General features: G+C 36.9%; 2 protein-coding genes across 3 annotated transcripts; one reads left to right on the top strand and one right to left on the bottom strand.

Annotated features, from left to right (window-relative positions):
* Positions 1 to 91: 91 nt before the first annotated feature.
* Positions 92 to 18,466, bottom strand: gle1 (GLE1 RNA export mediator). 2 transcript variants are annotated; one of them, XM_077206896.1, is made up of 16 exons: positions 18,241 to 18,466; positions 16,343 to 16,585; positions 14,070 to 14,216; positions 12,146 to 12,294; positions 11,978 to 12,038; positions 10,653 to 10,907; positions 9,320 to 9,548; positions 8,078 to 8,190; positions 7,904 to 7,973; positions 6,803 to 6,945; positions 6,538 to 6,728; positions 4,169 to 4,298; positions 3,228 to 3,332; positions 3,063 to 3,145; positions 653 to 716; positions 92 to 576 (listed from the first exon to the last, which is right to left on the bottom strand). In XM_077206896.1, exons 1-16 carry the CDS (start codon positions 18,337 to 18,339, stop codon positions 508 to 510), a joined length of 2,151 nt encoding a protein of 716 aa, XP_077063011.1. In that variant the 5' UTR covers positions 18,340 to 18,466; the 3' UTR covers positions 92 to 507. The 2 variants fall into 2 exon arrangements, with proteins under 2 accessions (XP_077063011.1, XP_077063012.1); XM_077206897.1 differs by having other exon boundaries at positions 7,904 to 7,967; positions 18,241 to 18,464.
* Positions 18,465 to 21,003, top strand: cunh22orf39 (chromosome unknown C22orf39 homolog). Its single transcript, XM_077206903.1, has 3 exons — positions 18,465 to 18,706; positions 19,132 to 19,299; positions 20,320 to 21,003. Exons 1-3 carry the CDS (start codon positions 18,686 to 18,688, stop codon positions 20,449 to 20,451), a joined length of 321 nt encoding a protein of 106 aa, XP_077063018.1. The 5' UTR covers positions 18,465 to 18,685; the 3' UTR covers positions 20,452 to 21,003.
* The last annotated feature ends 1,029 nt before the right edge of the window (positions 21,004 to 22,032 follow it).

Raw genomic sequence — 22,032 nt, forward strand, 5'->3', positions numbered from 1 at the left:
ATCTTTAGCGTTCAGTACTACTATAAAAACAAACAAAAAACGCCACTTTCTGATGAATTAGATTTGAAAACACACTTGAAAAGAATCATAATACACTTGGTGTACTTGTTTAATCCTAATGCCATATAAATTCATAAATATCCGCATCAATATACACAGTACATTTCATCCTAGATTACACGCCATCATAGTCCGAAAATAAGTCGTATGCTTTGGGGAAACTGATTACAGTTAACAATCATTAGTCTAAAACAGATAATAAACTTGGGTTGGGGGATTATTTTCATGAATTTGAGACTGACTGGATATATTAAGACACACACATGTATTTAAACATCATATTACATGCTCAGATAAATGAAAACAAACTTGAACTTTAGATGGCATGATGCTCTATTAAATGAATCCTCAACTCTTACATGAACACATGTGTCCATTGCTTATACTTCGCTTCAGTGTTAGGGTTAGAATAGTTTGGGTTAAAATATTTCGACACACTTCCATCCCTCAGGACCTGAAGAAGGCAGAGCCCAGCTCGCTCTTGGGAGCGGAAATCTGCTTGGTTCGTAAAGACGTCTGGGTAAGAGACAGAACAGAAGCAGTGAGTATTCAGTGTGCAATAGTTATTAAAGATCCAGAAAATGACGCTCACCTCTAGAAACTGTTTGAGTCTGGTTACCGAGCCCATCTGACCCGTGCTGGTGACCGCTTCAATTCTGAGGGAATAAAAAGGTTTAGTTTAATCAATAAGTTAGCAATTTACACCTGGTATTAATATAGGTGAAATTTTGAAAAATTAGAATATCGTGCAAAAGTTATAATTTTGATGATTATCTTTCACCTTTCACCTGTATTTGTTTTTGATGATTTAATCACTGAGACACATTTCTGTTTACACCTTATCAGGGCCTAAAATTAAGATTCGCCAAGCGCCAAATGAGAGTAAAAATCGGCGTTGGTGAGATTTTATAAATTTTTGGTGAGATTTTATGAATTCTAGCAATGCATGAACGCATAGGCGCCGATACCGTGGGTGCTCCGGGGCTCGAGCACACACGGAAAATATCGAGCACCCACGTGTGTCAGACTACCAGTAAGCTACATTCATTTAAAATTAAACATTGCAGTTGGTGCTATGTGAAGCGTCTGTCACACTGTGATTGGTTATGTCGCTGTCAGTCGCCTGCTCCAAATCCTATCCACCAATCACAGCGTTTCTCGGATGAAAACGCCTCTGATCGCGGTTAAACTTTTGATCTCCAATCCTGTCTGTATTTCTGAGAAGTGGCGCTGTCCTGAGCTATGGTCCTGAGTTGAAAGATAGCCTACTTTACTGCTTTATTATCAAGTAAATAGGTGTGGGCGTGTCGGCGGCTGTCCATTTCCTAAAAGGGGTCGCACACCGGACGAGAAGCGCAGCGCCGCGTCGCGCAGTGCCATGTCTTTTAAAATTCGAACACATTATTCTCTATGAGTGTAACTTACACACACCGGCGGCGCCCAGCTACGGCTTTATAGGACCTTGTTCAAAATCCTGCCGTGCCACAGAGCGCGATTTACATAGTTTTATATTAAATTACATGTATTTGTCTCAAATCGTCGTTAATGTATATACTGGCTACAACCTGTGCTGCAATAGGCTATACATTTAGTTTTACATTAGTTTACAGAAATCAGTTGCTTGAATGAAAATTGCTGATGTTATCGGATTTTCAGGTGATATTATCAATTCATTCAGTTGGACGCTCTGAGGTAAAAGTGTTCAGCCTGCAGACTTTGCAACGGTTGTATTTAATTGTACAGTACAATAATAACATAGTACAGACATTATCGTAATTCCAAAATGTCCTTAAACATAACATTACAATATTGCTGGCCATAAACTGACAAAGTGCGCGTCCGGTGTGCGAAAGGCTACCTCGAGTTGTCATAGACGCGGCGCTGCGCTTCTCGTTCGGTTCTGAAATGCAAACATTTTTTGACTTTTTTTTTCTATCTTTTTTTTTTAAAGGGCGTGCGCCCATGAGCACCCACGGACGAAAACATAAATCGGCGCCTATGCATGGACGTGAACAAATGTGAATGACGCCCGGGATAGTTAACGGGGCAGTGCTGAATCGTCACCAATGTTTAAGCCTTGACAATTTAAATATTCGAGCGCAAGAAGACACAAGAGTGAACTGAACTCGTTTCATTACTCGCACGCTGTGTGGAAAGTTTTGTGTGCGCAAACATCCGACGCAATCGCCCAGAAAGCCACATCTTAAGTGGCGTGCGAATACTGAACTGAGCTGTCTTTCACGTCTTCATGCACACAAGCGGACAAATTCATACAAAATTATGTCAAAATAGCGAGTATCCTAGTATAAATAGTCGGTTATGTCTTAAGTGAACGTAAACAGTTGAGAAAGTAAACGTGTGTCAGTATCAGTATATTAGATCAGTGCATTCGCTCTTAAAGTGACAGTAGCCTAATCCTGCTTCTGTCTGTGTTTTTAATGTTAATCAAACAACAAATACTCACTTTTCTTGACTAAATAACCTTTGTTACTTTAATAAGGATGTTTAATTTATACAGTGAAGTGTCATTTTACATTTGATTACTTTATTCAATTTCTGTACCTGAATACTACTGTCAGACCTACCGGAAAATCCTTAAAAGCACTGCTTATTTCATTTGTATCTTTGTTATATTGTATTTATTTGCTTGTCATTTTACGGTTTACATGTCTTTAATAATGTTTTAAATTTACACTAGTTAGGTTAGTAGTTTTAGCTGTGGTCTTGAAATTGGAATAGAGAATTGTGAATCTTCAATGGTATCTAAAATTTTACAGTTTCATGGCTGGTAAAACATATTTATGGCCAGTACATTTTCTTAAGTCACCGGCTAATGGCAGGAAAAGTTATTTTTAGGCCCTGCACCTGATAGGTTGTTTAGGTTCATTAGGTTCATTTTTGGATGAATGATACTGTATATAAAGGATAAGGGTGTATTATGCATTTAGAAGAACACATTCAAGGTATAATATGGAAAAGTCTAAAAAGACAGGTATAAATACCTTGGGAAGTATTCCTCGATAATAAGTAGTATAAGTTTCCAGAACTGGCCGCGATATTGTTTCATTAGGGCATTTCCACATACCTAAAGAGATGCACATGCCAAAAAATATTGAGTGTGAACAATAATAAAAAACAATTTGTCTGCAATAAGAAGACAAATGTACCTCCAGGAAGTCGAAGAGGATAGTTGCCGTGATGTCAGCGATCGGCTCCATGTTGAGGATTTGGGCCAGCCAGCGCCAGCCGTGACTCAAGCCATGAGGATGAGGCTGTCAGCAGAGACATGATTATATTACATATTCAGATTCATACATATGTCAGTCGCATCCAGTATAATTCTCTATGTTAACCCTATAAAGCATAGTCATATGTCTAAAGCCTCAAAATGATCAACATGATCAGAACTTTACTGATAAATCAGTCGTCTGATTGATAGATTAGACTTTTTTTAAGCAAATAAAAGTATTTTTGTTATAATTGTACAAACGCTTACTGGACTTAAGCAACTTAGGTTTAATTTATTACCCATACACGATTTATTAGAAAAATCATGAGTATCAAATATGATCATCAGGCTTTTGAGGAAAGTTTATTGGTTCATCTCTCAATCATCATTGTATTGCATTGCATTATAAGTTTTAAACCTACAGAGCTTTGATCATTAAACTAAACATTTAAATATATTCTTAATAAGACATTATTGGCAGATATATTTATATGCATTTTACATAAGTATCTGCTATACTGTTATAAAGATATCATTGATTTACATCAAAAGCATCGTATTTCATCTTACATTTGGCCATATAATTATTATTATAAGTCCCAAATTTTATATTTTTGCTCAGTTTGGGCCTCTGAATAACACTGAGCTGATTTTTCCTCTTTGAGTGTGAGCTTAATATTCTCACTATATCGTAATATACGAGCCATAAAAGCCTGATGTATTAAATATGATACTCAACAAAAAATACATATGCAGACTTTTTAAAAAATATTTGTAGAAAGGATCAACAAACTGTTCCATTTAAAAAAATAAAATTCGGACTATTATTTCATAATTCAAGCTTTAGAGGGTAAATGCCTGTAAATGAATATCACTAACCCCTTGTTTGCCAGTGTAAGGCCATCTCATCTGGATTATTGCCGCATAGAGACGAATCATTCCTGACATTCTCTTCAGGAAACTGTCCTGTCCTTCCACTTTGGAGTCATCCACACGGTATCCCAGAATCCTGATGGGCAAGGTACATTCATAATGCTTTACACCTCAAAAAATATTAAGATTTAGATATTATATATACAATTTCCATCCATTTGGACACAGTTTTAACATAAACAAACTGTAAACCTTAATATGATGCATATTTGTCAGTCATACAAAAATGAAACCGGTCAGATTTCTGTAATAGTTTCAATTGATTTAATCTAACACATTTTAAATAATTGAATATTGCTTGTTCCACAGCTAGCAAGTTGAATTTTTTTTAAGTGAATAAATTTAATTGTTTTCCACAATGAACTGATTCATGCTGATTCTGAGCAATACAAATAAATGCGTTTTGAAAACATGATTATTTAAATAAAATCAAATGCAAAGAGTTAATAATACACTATGCCATGACATTTGTGAGTGCAGAAAAATATACATCAGTAGTTTATGTTGAAACTGTGTGATCCAAATGGATGGAAAAATCAACAAAGACATTTGTTTTCCTCTTCTAACCCCCTCTTTTTTACCAAAAGGGCCATTTGTGATTCCTGAAAGCTCAGAGGTGCCGATAGTGATCAAGATCTGCTAATTATCACACCTTCTGAAGAGTGGGGGAGCTGTAATCTGCTGATTGGTCAGTTTGAATGTCGTTAAAACACCAGGTGTAAACGGGTATGTGTCTCCCTCATCTACTTGTGAATCGAGACAAAATCACATCTTAATACCAGGTGTAAACGGCCTAGACATTGCTCTCAAAAGATGTTCACTAACAGTATACCGCTGGTCAAGCATTTCAAATTTCTTTTTACTCATAAGCAAAGAACGAAATAGACCTGCGCCGTGATTACATCGGGGTCTGCAGTCATTTGGCAGCCTGAACCACTGTAGTGAAACAACCATTACAATATGCAACTCAAATACAGAAATCAAAGTTTAAGGTTTGGCTGTCTTCATACAGGGACAGTTCTTGTATTTTAAAAGGCACACTATGCTGGAGTCGCTGTAGAGTACTTGTATTTAACGTTACTGTCGTAAATACCACTCACGCAGAGCGTCTCTGCACTTTATAATAATAAAGTAGCCTACCGCGTTTGATGGCTTATAACGTTTTTACATGATTGCAGCTAAATTGCATGTAAATAACCTATAGCCTAGGCCCACTGTATAATTTAATTTGTGTTTTTGAGTGTAATGTAAACATTACAAAATGCCAGAAGACACCAATATAGTACGTCACATTATTTCGTAACAATGTCCGTTATGATGCCGTTAGACATGATTATTGCAACTAATCATAATAGTTTGCAAATTACGCTCATTTACCATTTACAACGTGTAGGCTCATTTATGTCCTGATAATTATGTGAGATATTGACAACTGTTCTCATGATAATCGCAGGAATCAACTTTAACAGTGAAAGCCTGAGCGAGTGGGACTCTTGTCCGGTTCCTCGCGCTGTCAGATTCTCGTTACCTTTTTCTAGACTCTTCCGAAAGCACTTTCTTCGTTTTTTTCTCTATTCTGAAAACGCAGGTCCGATGTTTACTCATGTCTGACTCCTCGCTCGGTCAGTCTGCCGTTTCCTCTTTCTCTGTTCCTCCGACAATGCTTTCCTATCTTTCTGCTTCTTATATGCCGGCTTAGCCATGACGATTGTTCTTATAGCTAGTGTTTGTGTGCAGTGCCGTGAAGCAATTTGTTACAATTTGGGGGTGGTGATGGCGCAGTGGATAAGACACATGCCTTCGGTGTGAGAGACCCGGGTTCGAATCCACTGTGAGACACCATTGTGTCCCTGAGCAAGACACTTAACCCCTAGTTGCTCCAGAGGCGTCCGACCTCTGAAATATAGCAATTGTAAGCCGCTTTGGATAAAAGCGTCAGCTAAATGAATAAATGTAAATGTAAATGTTACACCACGAGAGCTGATATCACGCTGGCGGCCCGCCGGCCCAAAGTTGCAAGTGTGGTTTTTCCACTCACAGGCACCAGGGGGGGGCGAGATGGCCACCATTAAACCCAGAAAAAGTAATATAACCATTCCAGTAACTCCGAGGCTGTTCAGTTAAGCTAAAAAAACTGCATCATTCCCCTTTAAAGGAAAAAAAAGGAGAGCATGATGCATGGACAAACAACTAAACACCAGTGCAGATGCAAAAACACATTCTGTGTCGAACGGCCCCTTAATCTTATTGTAAAACGTTTTTAGCCACAAGTTTCTCTCGTTCAGTAGATCCAGGTGGTTCAGCAATATTCTTACCTCTGGTAATCCTCCACAGATGTGCCACGTTCCATCGGTGGGTAGTGTGGCACAGCATACGGGCACTTCTTGTGGAGGTGGGCGAGTATAAGGTCTCCAATTTTAGGATGCATTTCCATTATTCCTGACGCCACAGCGGCGATGGGGAACGCTGCCGAATGATTAGACGCCACCTCCTCTTCTCCTTGTTTCTGCAAATGCATTATTAAAATCAACTTTATTTGCCTTCAAAAATCTACTCGTTTTGTGTAAAAACCTGCCTTACCACAAACTTTTCTGCCAGCCTATAACTGACAAACTCCAGACCCTGCGGATGCTGCGACGTCGACACACTCTTTCCAGCCGACGTCACTGGACGTCCTGACAACAGCTTATCGATCTTCTCAAAGGCCTCCTTCAGCGGGGAACCTACGTACATGCAAACCACGTTTAAAGAAAAAAAAAGGTGTAGTTTATAAAATATTCAGTGGAAAACAACAAACAAAAGATTTTGGTTTTCCTTGAAAATAATTGCACACGTTAGAACATTCAACAACCAATTATATTCAAGCATTCAAAGGCCCAGTAGAATAATTAGCCCTTAACTTTCTCCATTGGCACATTTTGACATGAATAAGCTACAATAGGTAAACATGTCAGCTGTGTGGATGCTAGAGCTGCGATCTCTCGATTTAATCGATTTTAGGTAGATGAAACAATATCAATTCTTTACTATTTCCACGGCATTGACCGAGTTTAATCCTGCTTTCACCCTTATACGGTAGGGCAAAAAAGCAGCAGAAACCAGCGATAAAAGCATTGCTTATGCACTTTGTAGCCTTTGGAAAAAAAACTAAATTATTGGTTCAAAATGTTGCTTTTTTCATGAAACTTAACCACATTCAAGTGTTGATTAAAAAAAAGAATGCATGAAGCTAGAATAAGATGGGTGTGTTTAAAAGCAGAGCCTTATTTCTTCTGATATATTGCATGTTCAGATATTCACACAACAAAATATTCTGGGGGACATGACATTTCTTGTGAAAATGATCAAAAACACTGGCGGCGGCTGGGAACTTTTTTTTTTTTAAAGCTGGCGGTGAAAGAGTTAAATCTCAATATCGATCTTAAGTATATAATGTTTTCAGTTGATGCATGAACAAAACTTCACTAAACTTAATTTGTATTGCACCTTCCATCCAATAGAAACATAATATATAATTAAAAAGAGAAAAACTGCCTTATGTGTAATTTAAATGTTTGTATACTAATACTCAATGTTGATTATTAATCAATTTGATTAATAAATTATTTTCAGCTAAATGAAAACTGAAAATCCACTTTGGTGTTTCAGTAAAAAATGATTAATTTGTGTGTCATTGCTCACCTGAGCTGTTTGCGATCTGGCTCACAGGTGTGGTTGCAGCCTTTTGGAGCTCCATTTTTAATTTCTTCATCTGCACACATTCATAATATAAAACACAGAAGGGGAACAGAGATATTCAGTGCAACGGCACACAGTATCCAATGAAATGCTCCTGCGAGCTGCTGGGTGTCTGACCTGCGTGTCTTTGGCTTTGCTGAGGTCTTCAGAAGCCTGAGCACACTGGTTGGCCGAATCCTGCAACGCGTTGTACCATTTTAAAGTGCTTTTATCTGCTCCGGTCTGCAAACCTGCAGAGGAGATGAAAAACAAGTCCAATTTATTTGTATAGTACTTTCCACAATACACAGTCTCAAAATAGATTTACAGAAAGTCATACTGTTATGTCTATAAAATCATAATAAATCATATAGAGAGGAACTTCTGGATATAAATCTAGCCATATTGTATTTATTATTTTGTCTAGTATATATATATATATATATATATATATATATATATATATATATCGTCAAATAGCTATAGCATCAGAAACGTCAATAGCATCATTCCTTCTAAAGTGTTACACGTCCAAACATCATGTCAAACCTGTGTTGTGGTTCCAATCTTTTTGGGAAATCACTTCTCAGTGATCTTTGATGCCAGGAATATTAAACTTTATTTTGCAACAAAGCCGAGCATCTGCGTGCGTGCGTGTGTGTGTGTGTATTAGCTGCAGTGATGTATGTGTGTATTGGCTGCGGTGATGTATGTGTGACAACTAAATAAGACTTCTGGTATTAACATTAGAGTTATAGGATGTGTAATGATAGGGCACTGGTGCAATAGTATGTATGTTTGTATGTATGTATGTGTATATATGTGAGGATGTGTATGTATATGGACATATGTATATGTATGCTATGTTATAGTTGATATGGTAGTATGCAATTAGGTATTGTGCAATACAGAAGCTATTGACTACAGTATGAGTTAACGGGAAATGTGCAGTTGTCGGGATGGGGTGTGATTGGGGTAGGGGGGTGTTATGTGTGTGTTCTTCTGTTTTTCTGTGAATGTGAGGAGTAGTGGGGGGTATTGAGTGTGGTTGTGGGATGTTAATTGAAGTACTGAATGGGATAATTTATGAGTATGTTTTGTGTAGGTTAATTGTGTGTAAAATGTTTGTGTGTAAAATCTTCTACACCTGCGGCCACTGCATTCAAAAGGAGCAGCATGAACATTCTTTAAAACATCGCTAACACTTTTAATTCAAGTTAGTTAACTTAAAACATGAACTATGAGACCTTATTGTAAAGTTTGACCAAAACATCTACCGTGCTCCACAGAAGAAAGAAAACCATTCTGGTTTGGAATGACGTGAGCATGAACTTTCATTTTTGGCTGAACTTTTACATGCATGTTCACTCGCTCCCTCACCTTCTCTTTTGGTTTTCTCTATAGTGGACAGTACTGCATTTTTCTTTTGCTCCTCTTGCTGGGCTTTCCGCTCAGCCTGCCTCTTCTTCTCCTCCTCCTCTTCCTCCTGTTCTCTCTTCTTCCTCTCAGCAGCCTGTGTCACCTCTTCCTGCAGGCCTCGGACCAATGACCTCATTTCCTGTAGCGCTCGCTCCGCCACAGTCAAATCCTCCACGCTCAGAAACTGACCCTGAGAACAATTTACATGTTACATTGACACATTTAGCAGACACTTTTATATTAAGAAACTAGAATTGCATGCAAGACATGCATATTAGTGGCAGTGTTAACTCATTACAAGTAACTTGAATTATGTAATCAGATTACTTTTTCAAGTAACTGGTAGTGCATTACTTTTTCAATTTACAACAAAATATTAAAGTAAAAAGTAATTTTTCTTCAAATAAGTAACGCTAGTTACTTTTTCACATTTATTGACTGACAGCTCTCCTGTCCCCATGTTGAGAGAAATAAAGGAGGTGTTGTGTGCGCTGTGTGAACATGATGTTTATTTTAATTCTATACTAAATGTGAACATGTATTTACTTATCTCACTGCCACGAAAACATTCAGCATTATTCCAAAATAAATAAAAACAGTAAAATGCAATCTCAGAATTTAATGCAAAACTTTTATAATTAACTATATTAAATTACACAAATATACTTTATGTATTTAATTTCACTTTATTAACCAATGTCTTTGCAGCTTACCTTCAATGATCTAATTCAACCATACTAATAAGCAAAAATGACTTTAGATTTAGAAATAAGAGTGGCTTCTCCTGTATACTATTGTTCTATAATCCAAAATGGCTGAAAGGTTTGTTTGAGCGGCGCCCTCTACTGTACAGGCGTAAATATGCATTTCCTTCAGCATGAGGCTTATTCATTTCACTTTTGGTGTGAAAGGGCCTTAAAATTTGCAAAAAATATAACTTTTTTCGTTGTAATTAAAAAACAAACAAGCAAAACCCGGCCGAGGTGAGAAAAACTAACTTTAAAGTAATGTAACGCATTACTTTTCATAAAAAATAACTGAGGGTAACCAAATAAAAAGTAACCTCATCCAGGCGGTCTCGGGTTTGATACCCCAGTGCGCCCCGGCTCCGCATGACAGCGTTCACATTAGCGATTTTTCATGTGAACCGTGCCCCGTTCTGACTAATCTGCCAGTGTGAAAGCCCACTAAGTAACGCAATTAGTTACTTTTTTGGGAGTAACGCAATATTGTAACACATTACTTTTAAAAAGTAACTTTCCCCAAAACTGATTAGCGGTGTATGTCGACTCACGTCTGCGGAGGCTGGCACCACGTCTGACACCTGCGAGCAGAGCTGGTTGCCACGGGTGATGTAGGGGGCGTGGTCAAGGGCGGAGTCTGTGTGTGTGGATGGGCGTGGCTGTAAGAGCTGGTTGAGTTGTAGCACTTCCTCCTGTATTGCATTAATGGCTCTGTGACGCTCTCTGCCCTCCACCTGCCGCTGGCGCTCAAGCTCCGCCTCACGCAGACGCTGCTGCTCCATCTCACGCAGCCGCAGGTTCAGGATCTGCAACACAAAAAACAAGGTTTTTACCCCACATAGGTCTAATATTTCAGGTATTGCTATTTACTAGGGGTGTAACAATACATCGTGTCACAATATATCGCAAAACAAAAATGCAACAATATGTATCGTGTATAATGACAATATGCATGTATAGTTCACCCAAAATAAAATTACTGTGTGTGAAAACATTCTAGTTTTCAGAGTTTTAGTGTCAGTACTACAATTAACTGCTATATAAAATGTATAATAGTGCGATGGGGGGCTCTGATAATGCCAAATGTCTGATGTTACCAGTAAAAAGTGGCATACATTATATATCTAGTGAGTGACAGAGTGCAAGCATATTCGTCTAAAATAATTCTGTATTTTCAGCTTCAATCATGAATATTTTTAATTCTGGTGTCACTATTGTCCTTTGCTTTGAGTTTCCAGCACCAAGTCCAAGCCTATTAATTTACACACCCAATGTGAAACCAAATTTAGCATTTTAATCAACTACATTTTTTGTTAACCTTTTACCTCATGTCTTGGAGTATCGCAATAATATCTTATCGTGAGTTCAGTATCGTGATATGTATCAAATTTTATAGGCCTGGTTTCACAGATAAAGATTAAGCCAGGATCAGGCTTTAGTTCAATTAGGACATTTAAGTAGCTTTTATAAACATGTATTAGAAAAAACATTACTGGTGTGCATTGAGACAAAACAATGGCACTGATATATTTAAGATAAGTCAGTGCAAGTTGCTTTCAGTTAAAACAGCTCAATAATGCATTTTAGTCTGGGACTAGGCTTAAACCTTGTCTGTGAAACCGGGGGTTAATGTTTCTAAGTTGAAATGTATGAAATAATTTTGTTAAAGTTTAAGTATATGTTGCTATCACTTATTGATCATATCATTTTAAACTACTAGTTGCACATTTCTGCTTTTTAACTGGTTTAATCATGCTTTTTGTTTTTTAGTCGAAATTATTTTCTGTGGTAATGGACTTTGTCACAGATGCTGTTGATAGAGCTTAGCTAACTGAATCGGGAAGATTTCTGTAATATCAAATCCTAATAATCTTACTTTCATTCTGTGTCTGTGTTCCTCTCGCAGCTTCTCTTGCCGGCCGATACTCTCCTGCGTCCTTCGAACACAAAACACCAATTAAAACCAATTCTGTACATGATTCAAACACATTGACTGAATAAGTATGAATGCATCAGTGTGAGTGACAGATCAGGGGTCACATACTCTTTTTCCATCATATCTCTCATACTCTGGTAATCCTGTCTCTGTTTGAGCTCCATGAACTCCTCGAAGCGTTTGAGCTGCTCAGACTCCCGGTTGGCGACTGTGGCCACCAACCGCTCCTGTTGCTCCTGTCTGAGGCTCAGCTCCATCTGTGAGAGAAAACACACACACACACACCACCATCAGAGACTGTGTCCCAAATCACAACCTCATTCACTATTCCCTACATTTTCAAGAAATCCAATCAGTGACTGTATAAGACATAAAGACATAAAAAAGACATAAAAAGATGGTATGTCCAGGTTTTATAGAGCTGTGATAGAAAGCGTCCTGCCTGACTTTCTCAATAGTAACTAAGTCTGCACATTTCTTGAACAGCACTTATTGTAGGATGGTTCATGCTCTTAACTCTACTGGTATTTATGCATCAGTATTTCATTCTTTGTAACGCTCGGGTTATATTACATTTACATTACATTTATTCATTTAGCTGACGCTTTTATCCAAAGCGACTTACAATTGCTATGTATGTCAGAGGTCGCACACCTCTGGAGCAACTAGGGGTAAAGTGTCTTTCTCAGGGACACATTGGTGTCTCATAGTGGATTCGAACCCGGGTCTCTCACACCAAAGGCATGTGTCTCATCCACTGCGCCATCACCACCCCATAACCCCATTATATACAGTATATGTATCTATGTTTTTTTTCTCAGTGTTATAATTGTGGATGAGCTTACCAAGAAAAATCCCAGACAACCTGTTTGTTATGGCAATAAATAAATAAATAAAAATTACTCCACTCATTTAGTCCACTTGAAGGAGTGGATGAAAACGAGTGAGTGAATTTTTGCATAGTTTGTGCTTGCTGTTTCATAATCATTTGAAACTTTGCAAACTGGCAGATCCAGTAGAAATTAAAAGATTTACCTTGAATTCTGTCATGGAAACTATGTATACATCTCAATTAATTAAAACATTCAATAATCAATTTAAAAGGAATTTATAGCAGTTTGGAAAATGGATGGATGGATGGATGGCGGCGCCATCTTCTGGCGAGTCACGGGAAATCATTCGGTGTGACCCTCACAGTGCATTATGGGTATTCTCTAACACAGTGGTTCTCAACTCCAGTCCTCGGGACCCACTGCTCTGCACATTTTTTATGTCTCCTTATTAAACACACCTGATTCAGATCACCAGCTCATTAGGAGAGACTCCTTGATCTGAACTGGGTGTGTCAGATAAGAGAGACATACAAAATGTGCAGAGCAGTGGGTCGAGGACTGGAGTTTAGAACATCGTACATCGGTTGTACACTCATTTTTGTGGTGCATTGTGGGATTGAATGAGTTCACCCGATAACATCCACTATGGTTTCGGACACCACTACAAATGGCTGTTCCCTAAAATAGTGCCTATTTAAGGGTATAGTTCACTTTAAAATTAAAATTCTGTCATCATTTGCTCACTCTCAAGTGGTTTCGAACCTGTATCAATTTCTTTCTTCTGCTGAACACAAAGGAAGATATTTTGAAGAATGTCGGTAACCATAAACACTATGGAAGTCGATGGGGTCCATCAACTGTTTGGTTACCGACATTCTTCAAAATATCTTCTTTTGTGTTCAGCAGAAGAACGAAACTCATACAGGTTTGAAACAACTTGAGGGTGAGTAAATGATGACAACATTTTCATTTTTAAGTGAACTATTCTTTTAAGAGTATGGGGGGCGATTTCGGACGCAACCAGTGTCTGGTAAGTTATTCCTACATATACACTTGCTGTTCAAAAGTTTGGGGTCGGTAATATTTTTTAATGTTTTGAATGAAAGAAGTGTCTTATGCTAACCAAGGCTGCATTTATTTGATCAAAAATACAGTAATATTGTGATTTTGTGAAATAGTGCAGAGAGTGTGTGTTGTACCTTTGCTCTGGCCTTGTGTTTCTGCTCACACATGCGGATGCAGCCGGCCATCTGTGTGGCTCTGGGAGACAGAACGGAGATCGACAGGCTTGAGCTGACACTTGCTTCAGGACTGACAACAGGAGCGCCCTTTATTTCCTCCCCTTTCTGACATGGAAAATAAACAGAAGCAGGAACAATCAGCATTGCAGTGCTACAATATGAGTCTCAATATGACAACAGCAGCAACAGCACAAAATATTACTTCACTCAAGCATGAAACAGAACAACATATATTTATAAGAACTATGTTACGCATTTAACTATTAATGTGCAACGGATTATCAAAAAAGAAAAAATTTGGGATGCACGATATCGGTATCGGCTGATATATGCGTACATGGGTTGTAGACTCGTTACTGCGGTGCATTGTGGGATTGAATGAGTGCACTCGATAACGTCCACTATGGTTTCGGACACCATTACAAATGGCTGTCCCCTAAAATAGTGCCCTATTTAAGGTTATTGGGGGTGATTTCAGACACAACGGACAGAGGGTGAAAACAGGTGCTACAGGAATGCAAATTATAAGAAAATAAAGAGTTTTTTGAACAATAAATGTTGTAAACATATTCTAGTAGACCCCATAAACAAAATTATGGATTATTATTCCACTGTTGTTTCATAGTGTCAACTTTTTTCCCAACTGAAAGAAATATCACCACAGGTCTTATAATCTGCATTTAGCTAGTGTATTGTTATAATTTGCAACAAAATGCATTTTGACCTTGTGACAACAGATTCATTTAGCTGTTTTCCCTTGTAAAGCAGTGACAAAGAGCACAGGTCACTCAAAATAAGTCTGCAGCAGTCACAAACATATGACTTTGTTCCACATAATTCCATATTAGTGAGTTAATGTGAGAAATATTAACGCGTAGAATTCTGGAGAACAAAACAAAACCTTTAGGAATCCTAGATAAAGTTCAAATGGCTAAACTAAACGATTGGCCTGATTGAATCCTCGCTTGCATTAGCAAGGGTCGGACTATCATGTGGTTTTACACCGGCACTGGTTTAGCATCTGTCAATATTACATTTCAACTTAAACCACAAATTATGTTGCAGTTCCTAATTAAACTAGTATTAGTTGCATTTAGTGCTCAATCAAATTTGGACCCTGGTTCTAGCTAATACTTTCCGGAGCGATTTGGGAAGTTTGTATTGCAAAGACATGTTACTGTCTCTTTAAAGGTGCTCAAAGCGATGTCACGCGTTTTTTTAGGCCAAAACATTTTTTGTCACATACAATAAACATCTCCTCACTATCCGCTAGCTGCCTGTCCCCTGAACACACTGTAAAAAACACGGTCTCTGCAGACACCTCAGGCTCCACACACGACAACAAAAACAAACTGGGCTAACCCGCACCACGAAACATAACAAACTGTTCAAGCCAATAACCGACAAGAAGGGTTTGGGGGCGGGGTTTGGGGGGTTAGTGCGCGGTTGAGGAGGAGCGAGGGTCTAGCTAGCCTTCGTTTTGTTTGACAATACTTTAAACGTCAACAAGAAGTGATGTCACCCGACATCGCTTAGAGCACCTTTAAGATAAATCCCTTATGTGAACCTGATAAATAAATGTAAAAGCAAGTCGTGGCTTAAAGGGATAGTTCACCCAAAAATGAAAATTCTGTCAGTATTTACTCTCCCTCATGTTGTTCAACCCCGTAAGACCTTTGTTCATCTTAGGAACACGAATTAAGATATTTTTGATTAAATCTGAGAGCTGGATCACTCCTCCATAGGCTTCTAAGGGATTGAAACTTGCCAGCCCCGAAAAGTTATTAAAGAAATCGTTAAAATAGTCCAAGTGACTACAGTGGCTCAATCTTAAGTTTATCAAGCGACGAGAATACTTTTTGTGTGCAAAAACAAACAAAAATAACGACTTTATTTCAGCTATTGATTTCCTTCTCTGTGGGCCTCGAGTGAGTTAGCGTAGTGTGATAGCGTAGAGCTACGTCACACGCAGGCTCACTATTGGCCGACGCTGATCATGTGTGTGATGTGTGTGACGTACAACACAGAAGCGCTGCGCTGTTACACTAGTGAACTCACTCAAGGCCTACAGAGAAGGAAGTGAATAGTTAAAATAAAGTCCTTATTTTTGTTTGTTTTTGCGCACAAAAACAAACAAACAAACACGGGGTTGGAACAACATGAGGGTGAGTAAATACTGACAGAATTTTCATTTTTGGGTGAACTATCCCTTTAATAAGCAAAGACGTCACCTTCTCCTCATCCTCCTCAGTGAAGATGGAGACCGGAGGTGGAGGGCTGGGGGATGAAACCCGTCTGGGGCTGATGGGAAGCGAACCGTAGCCCGCAGCATCTTCAGAAAGACCAGGACTCGTATCACGAACACATGAGGTCAGAGAGCAGGTCTTGAGCAGCGGTTGAGGACTCATTCTCTTCAGAATCTGTCCTGACAGAGGAGACAGACTGGACACCTCAATACAACCAGCCAGAACATCCTGCAAAACAACAGACGGGACAGAAATAAAGATCACAGGACCAAACGGAAATATAAGAGTTGCCCAATGAGACTTTAGTGATTGTTTGTATACATTTATTTAACATTTAATTACTTTATTAAATATTTCAAAACAACAACTTGTTTCCACCGTGGATTTTAAAATAAAGAAGCCGTTTTCGCACAAGTCCGACTTTTATTCTCAGAATGTGATTTTAATATATCTTGTGATATTTTATTTTGCTAAAAGTAAAAAATCTGAATTGTGAGATAAAAATGTGCTATTAACTTTTTATTTATTATTCCTGTGGCGGAAATAAGTTTCCATAAGTAAACGCTAAAATGTCAAACAAATGGGTAACACTTTGAAATAAGGGTTCATTAGTTAACAAGAACTACGAATGAACAATAGTTCTACAGCATTTATTAATCTTTAGTTTTAATTTAAACATTTAATAATACATTATTAAAATCAAAAGTTGTATTTGTTAACATTAGTTAATGCACTGTGAACTAGAACAAACAATGAACGGCTGGATTTATATTAACTAACATTAACATATATTAATAAACATAGTAATAAATGTATTGCTCATTGTTAGTTAATACATTAATGTTAACAAATAAGACCTTATTTTAAAGCGTTACCAACAAATACGTATATCTTAAAATGTTATAATAGTGAATAAAGACGTACATTTCTTCACAATCACATTTTCTTTCTTTTTAAAATAAGGGTTTTTCATTCTAGTAAAGTACTTTAAAAAGCTACGACATATATGAAAAGAGCTTGATACATTTTGTTTATTATTATTATTATGAAATCCGACATGTATTTATTGGCTCTAGCAGACTAAGAACTATAATTTAGATCCTTTACCTCAAGTTATTGTGACTGTACCATGGTACAGTGATAGTATCATATAATAATAACATGGTTCAGTGATAGTATTATATAATAATAATAACATGGTTCAGTGATAGTATCATATAACAATATCATGGTTCACTGATAGTATCATATAACAATATCATGGTACAGTGATAGTATCATATAAAAATATGGTACAGTGATAGAATCATATAACAATATCATGGTACAGTGATAGTATCATATAAAAATATGGTACAGTGATAGAATCATATAACAATATCATGGTACAGTGATAGTATCATATAACAATATCATGGTACAGTGATAGTATCATATAAAAATATGGTACAGTGATAGAATCATATAACAATATCATGGTACAGTGATAGTATCATATAACAATATCATGGTACAGTGATAGTATCATATAAAAATATGGTACAGTGATAGAATCATATAACAATATCATGGTACAGTGATAGTATCATATAACAATATCATGGTACAGTGATAGTATCACAGTAAGAGTATCATATAACAATATCATGGTACAGTGATAGAATCATATAATACTACTAATAATATGGTATTCTGATACATATGATTACCGTATTTATGCCATGGTATCATAAAGGTACTTCACAGAGTAACGTTACCAAGGCATACAAAACATGGAAGCACTATTGTTCATTTTTGTTAGTATTAAATGTGATTAAACCATCATAATGCTAAGATATGAGCTAAATAACACAATTCTGAAATTGTCAGCATGTTTAACTTACCTCCCCTTTTTCCAGCCAGTCTGGGCTGTATTTGAGCTTCCCCTTCGGAGAGTTTTTCAGGGCCACTAAAGTTTCAAAGCGTAGATTTTCAGAAGGCATTTTGAGACATTAGGGAGTTTACCCCTCACTGATTCATTTTACGTAAAGCTATAACTAAAAACACCGATGAAGCCTGAACAAACCGCCGGTGACACTACCACTTCCGCTTCCGCCTGCTGATGACTACAAAATAAAAGTATGGATGACTAATTAAATACATGTATCGACAATTATCATACAATGCACATATAATACAGACGCGTAATCAGAATAAGAATGCAAGATTTTTTTATTTAATAATATATTTATTTATACGGCCAATATCAGTTTATATCACATTGTCAATAGATGGCAGTAGAGTAAACTTAAACGCTGACAAAAGTCACCAGAGAAGAGCGCGCGCAGTATGGCAGGGTCACAGTGGAGGGTCAGTCTAATATCAGTTTATCTCTATATTTTCTATGGAAATGTTGAGTAACTCGCTTTCCGTTTGTTATGTACATATAGTAAATATCGTATACTATCAGTGTATTTGCATATTGAAGTGTTCTACTTAACCCAGTAAAGTCATTAATGGATAACGTTACCAAATACAATGGTACTGCTATGCTTTTGGTGTGAATTACCATGTTATTCTTAATAAATATTGTACCTTTACTGTGGCAGTGCCACTAAATAGTTCGTTTTGTGAGTGTAATCACTCTAAATCTAAATCGTACTAAATCGTACCATTATTGTTATCACCGTTTTGTAGTTCTGCCAGTTATACTGCATGGCTTTTGTTTTGGCCCTAAAATATTTGTATGCACCTGTTTTTTTTTTAATGAGTGTATTTTTAATTCTTGGCCACAGCCACCACGTTCCTGTGACATCTACTGGAGTGAATTCAAGCACTGCAAGAGTTTATTCAACAGATTCCATGAATACTACACTTACGGAAAAGCACCAGACTGCCAGCAGTGGAAACAAGACTATTACACCTGCAAAGAGTGGGAGAAAACCCAAAGCACACACGCCAAGGTGAGTCTAGTAAAGTATGGAAATAGTATGGAAATAAGTCTCTTCTGCTCACCAAGGCTGCGTAAATGTGATCAGAAATATAGTAAAAATTTGAAACATTTATATAATGTAAAATGGCTGTTTTCTATTTGAATATATTGTAAAATGTAATTTATTCCTGCGATCACATCTGCATTTTCAGCATCAGTACAGTCTTTAGTGTCACATGATCCTTCAGAAATCATTCTAATATGATGATTTGATGCTCAAGAAACATGTCTGAGTATTTTCATTGTTGAAAACAGTTGTCTTGCTTCATATTTTTGTGAAAACCGTGATACACTATCATTCAAAAGTTGGGGTAAGATAAAAAAAAAAGAAATGAATGCTTTCATGCAGCAAATATGCATTAAATTGGTCAAAATAAGATTTTTATTTAAAATAAACGCTTTTATTTTGAACTTTGAAGGTTTCCACAAAAAATATTAAGCAGTAAAAACATTTCATTATCGTCAATAATAATTGATAATAACTGTGCAGCAAATTAGAATATTAGAAATGATCCTTCACAAATCAGTGACATTAAAGAATGTAAAATTTGTTTCTGCCACTGAATAAAACAAATGTAAAAGGTAAATGCGACTTTTTATTTCACAATTTTGACATGGATGATAATAAAGTTAAAATTACGAGATAAAAAGTCTTAATTACCTTTTTTTTATTATTCTGTGGAAACAAGCTACCATACTAAATACTGGAGTAATGATGCTGAAAATTCAACTTTGATCACTGGAATAAATTACATTTAAACATGTATTCACTTCACAGTTATTTTAAATTATAATAATATTTCACAATATTACTGTTTTTACTGTAATTTTTTATTCGGCCAAATAAACCTCTTTCAAAAACATGAAAAAAAATCCAAACTTTTGGCCAGTTGTAACCAGCTGTCACATTGCTGTTTTATCCTGGTCAATGAGTTACCGATATGCTACTCTTCTCTGAACTGTGTGTTCATCATCTCATACACATCATCAGGAATCCCTCCAGGAGAGTGAGAGGAGACGGGTCGCCGAGCAGAGAAAGTTCACTCCAGTCTGGGAGCTTCGGCAAACCCCTCCGGATGACTGGCATCTCCCGCTCAACCAGGACAAACCACAGGACTCTTAAACACACACACACACACACACACACACGCAGATCATACAGGACTATTGATGATGCAAGAACCCAGTGCTTGAGTCGCATGAACTTCCTGCTTGGAATCTCCTCACACTACCTCTCCTGGACCCACGCGTTTCTGATCTGATTCTGCGAAATGCAAAGCAGTTTAAAAAGTCTTGATCAAATTAATGCAACACTTAAATATGTAACTTAATCAAATGAACATTCAAGCATTTCATGAAAGAGTAAATATATCTGTAATTAAAGAATAGGCTTTATATCCATGAAGCCCAATTTTGTCTTCAACTCTTTCAGTCCAAAAGCCATCATTTTGCAGTTTAAAGTATTTTAATTCTATATATGCGTTTATAAATTAAGACATGAAATGTTTTAACAAGAGTTTGGCATTTATTGTTTTACTCGAGACTTTATTTATTGTGCTACAGAAATCAGAAATGAATATGTAAATGGGTAATTATATATATCTGTATTCTGACACTGACCAAGTCACTGCCATAAATCTAAATATCACAATAAAGGTATTAATAATTTAACAAACCCTAGTGTTATGTTGCGGGTCAATTTGACCCATTTTGATTTTTGAGTTGCCGGAAATACTGGTTAAATACTGGTTTTTTTTACATTTTGTGACTTTCTCTCATTTAGGGTCATGAACATGAATGCCAAGTTTCAAGATGCTGGTGTGTTTTGACACATACACAATTTCTAGTACATTTGTGATAGTCGTGGGTCATTTTGACCCACATATTTGAATGTTTTAAGGCAACCGTACTGACCCAAAATAAAAACATTTCTTACTTATGTACTGTTATTTTAGTTATCTACTTGCTTATGGAGCTAAAAAGGAGCCTTTCCCCCACAGATCTGATTTTCCCGGTGATCACTGGGGAATTAAAACTCTTTTAAAAGCAGTTTAAAAAGTCTTGATCAAGTTAGTGCAACACTTAAATATGTAACTAATAAAATGAACATTCAAGCATTTCATGAAAGAGTCAATATGGCACAAAAATATAAGATAATGTCCTGTTTTGATTATTTTCCATTTAAACTCTTATATGTGGTGAAAAATCAAGTTTTTAAAGTTGTTTATATGTCTATGTGGTGTTTTTAATATGCTTTAAGACAAAACATGTGTAAATTCATAAGTCGACAGCATTGCTGAGTATTTTTCCTTAAAACTGCAGTGAACCAAAGACAGTCTCAAAAACACGGTTTGAAATCGCGGGTGTTTCTGACGTCACAAACTACCTTGTAACCAATCATAGATATGGTAACCAATCAAATCAACGTGTGATCGTCAAGGAGTTGATCTCTGAGTGAGTGGAGGCGGGGCTCATTTGCATATTCATAGAACTGCCTATGCTAAATGAGGAAAGGGTGTCGAATTACATTCAAAATATTTTAAGGCATAAAGAATTTTTTTTCAACGAAAAAAACGTTTAAATGTTATTTAGGTGATCAAACATGAGTTTTAAGAGATAAAATGATTGACTATTCAATTCAATTCAAATTTATTTGTATAGCGCTTTTCACAATACACATTGTCTCAAAGCAGCTTTACAGAAA

Source organism: Siphateles boraxobius, unplaced genomic scaffold (assembly GCF_051911475.1).
Source record: "Siphateles boraxobius isolate OS27281-9 unplaced genomic scaffold, OSU_SipBor_1 57, whole genome shotgun sequence".
NCBI classification, from domain to species: domain Eukaryota; kingdom Metazoa; phylum Chordata; class Actinopteri; order Cypriniformes; family Leuciscidae; genus Siphateles; species Siphateles boraxobius.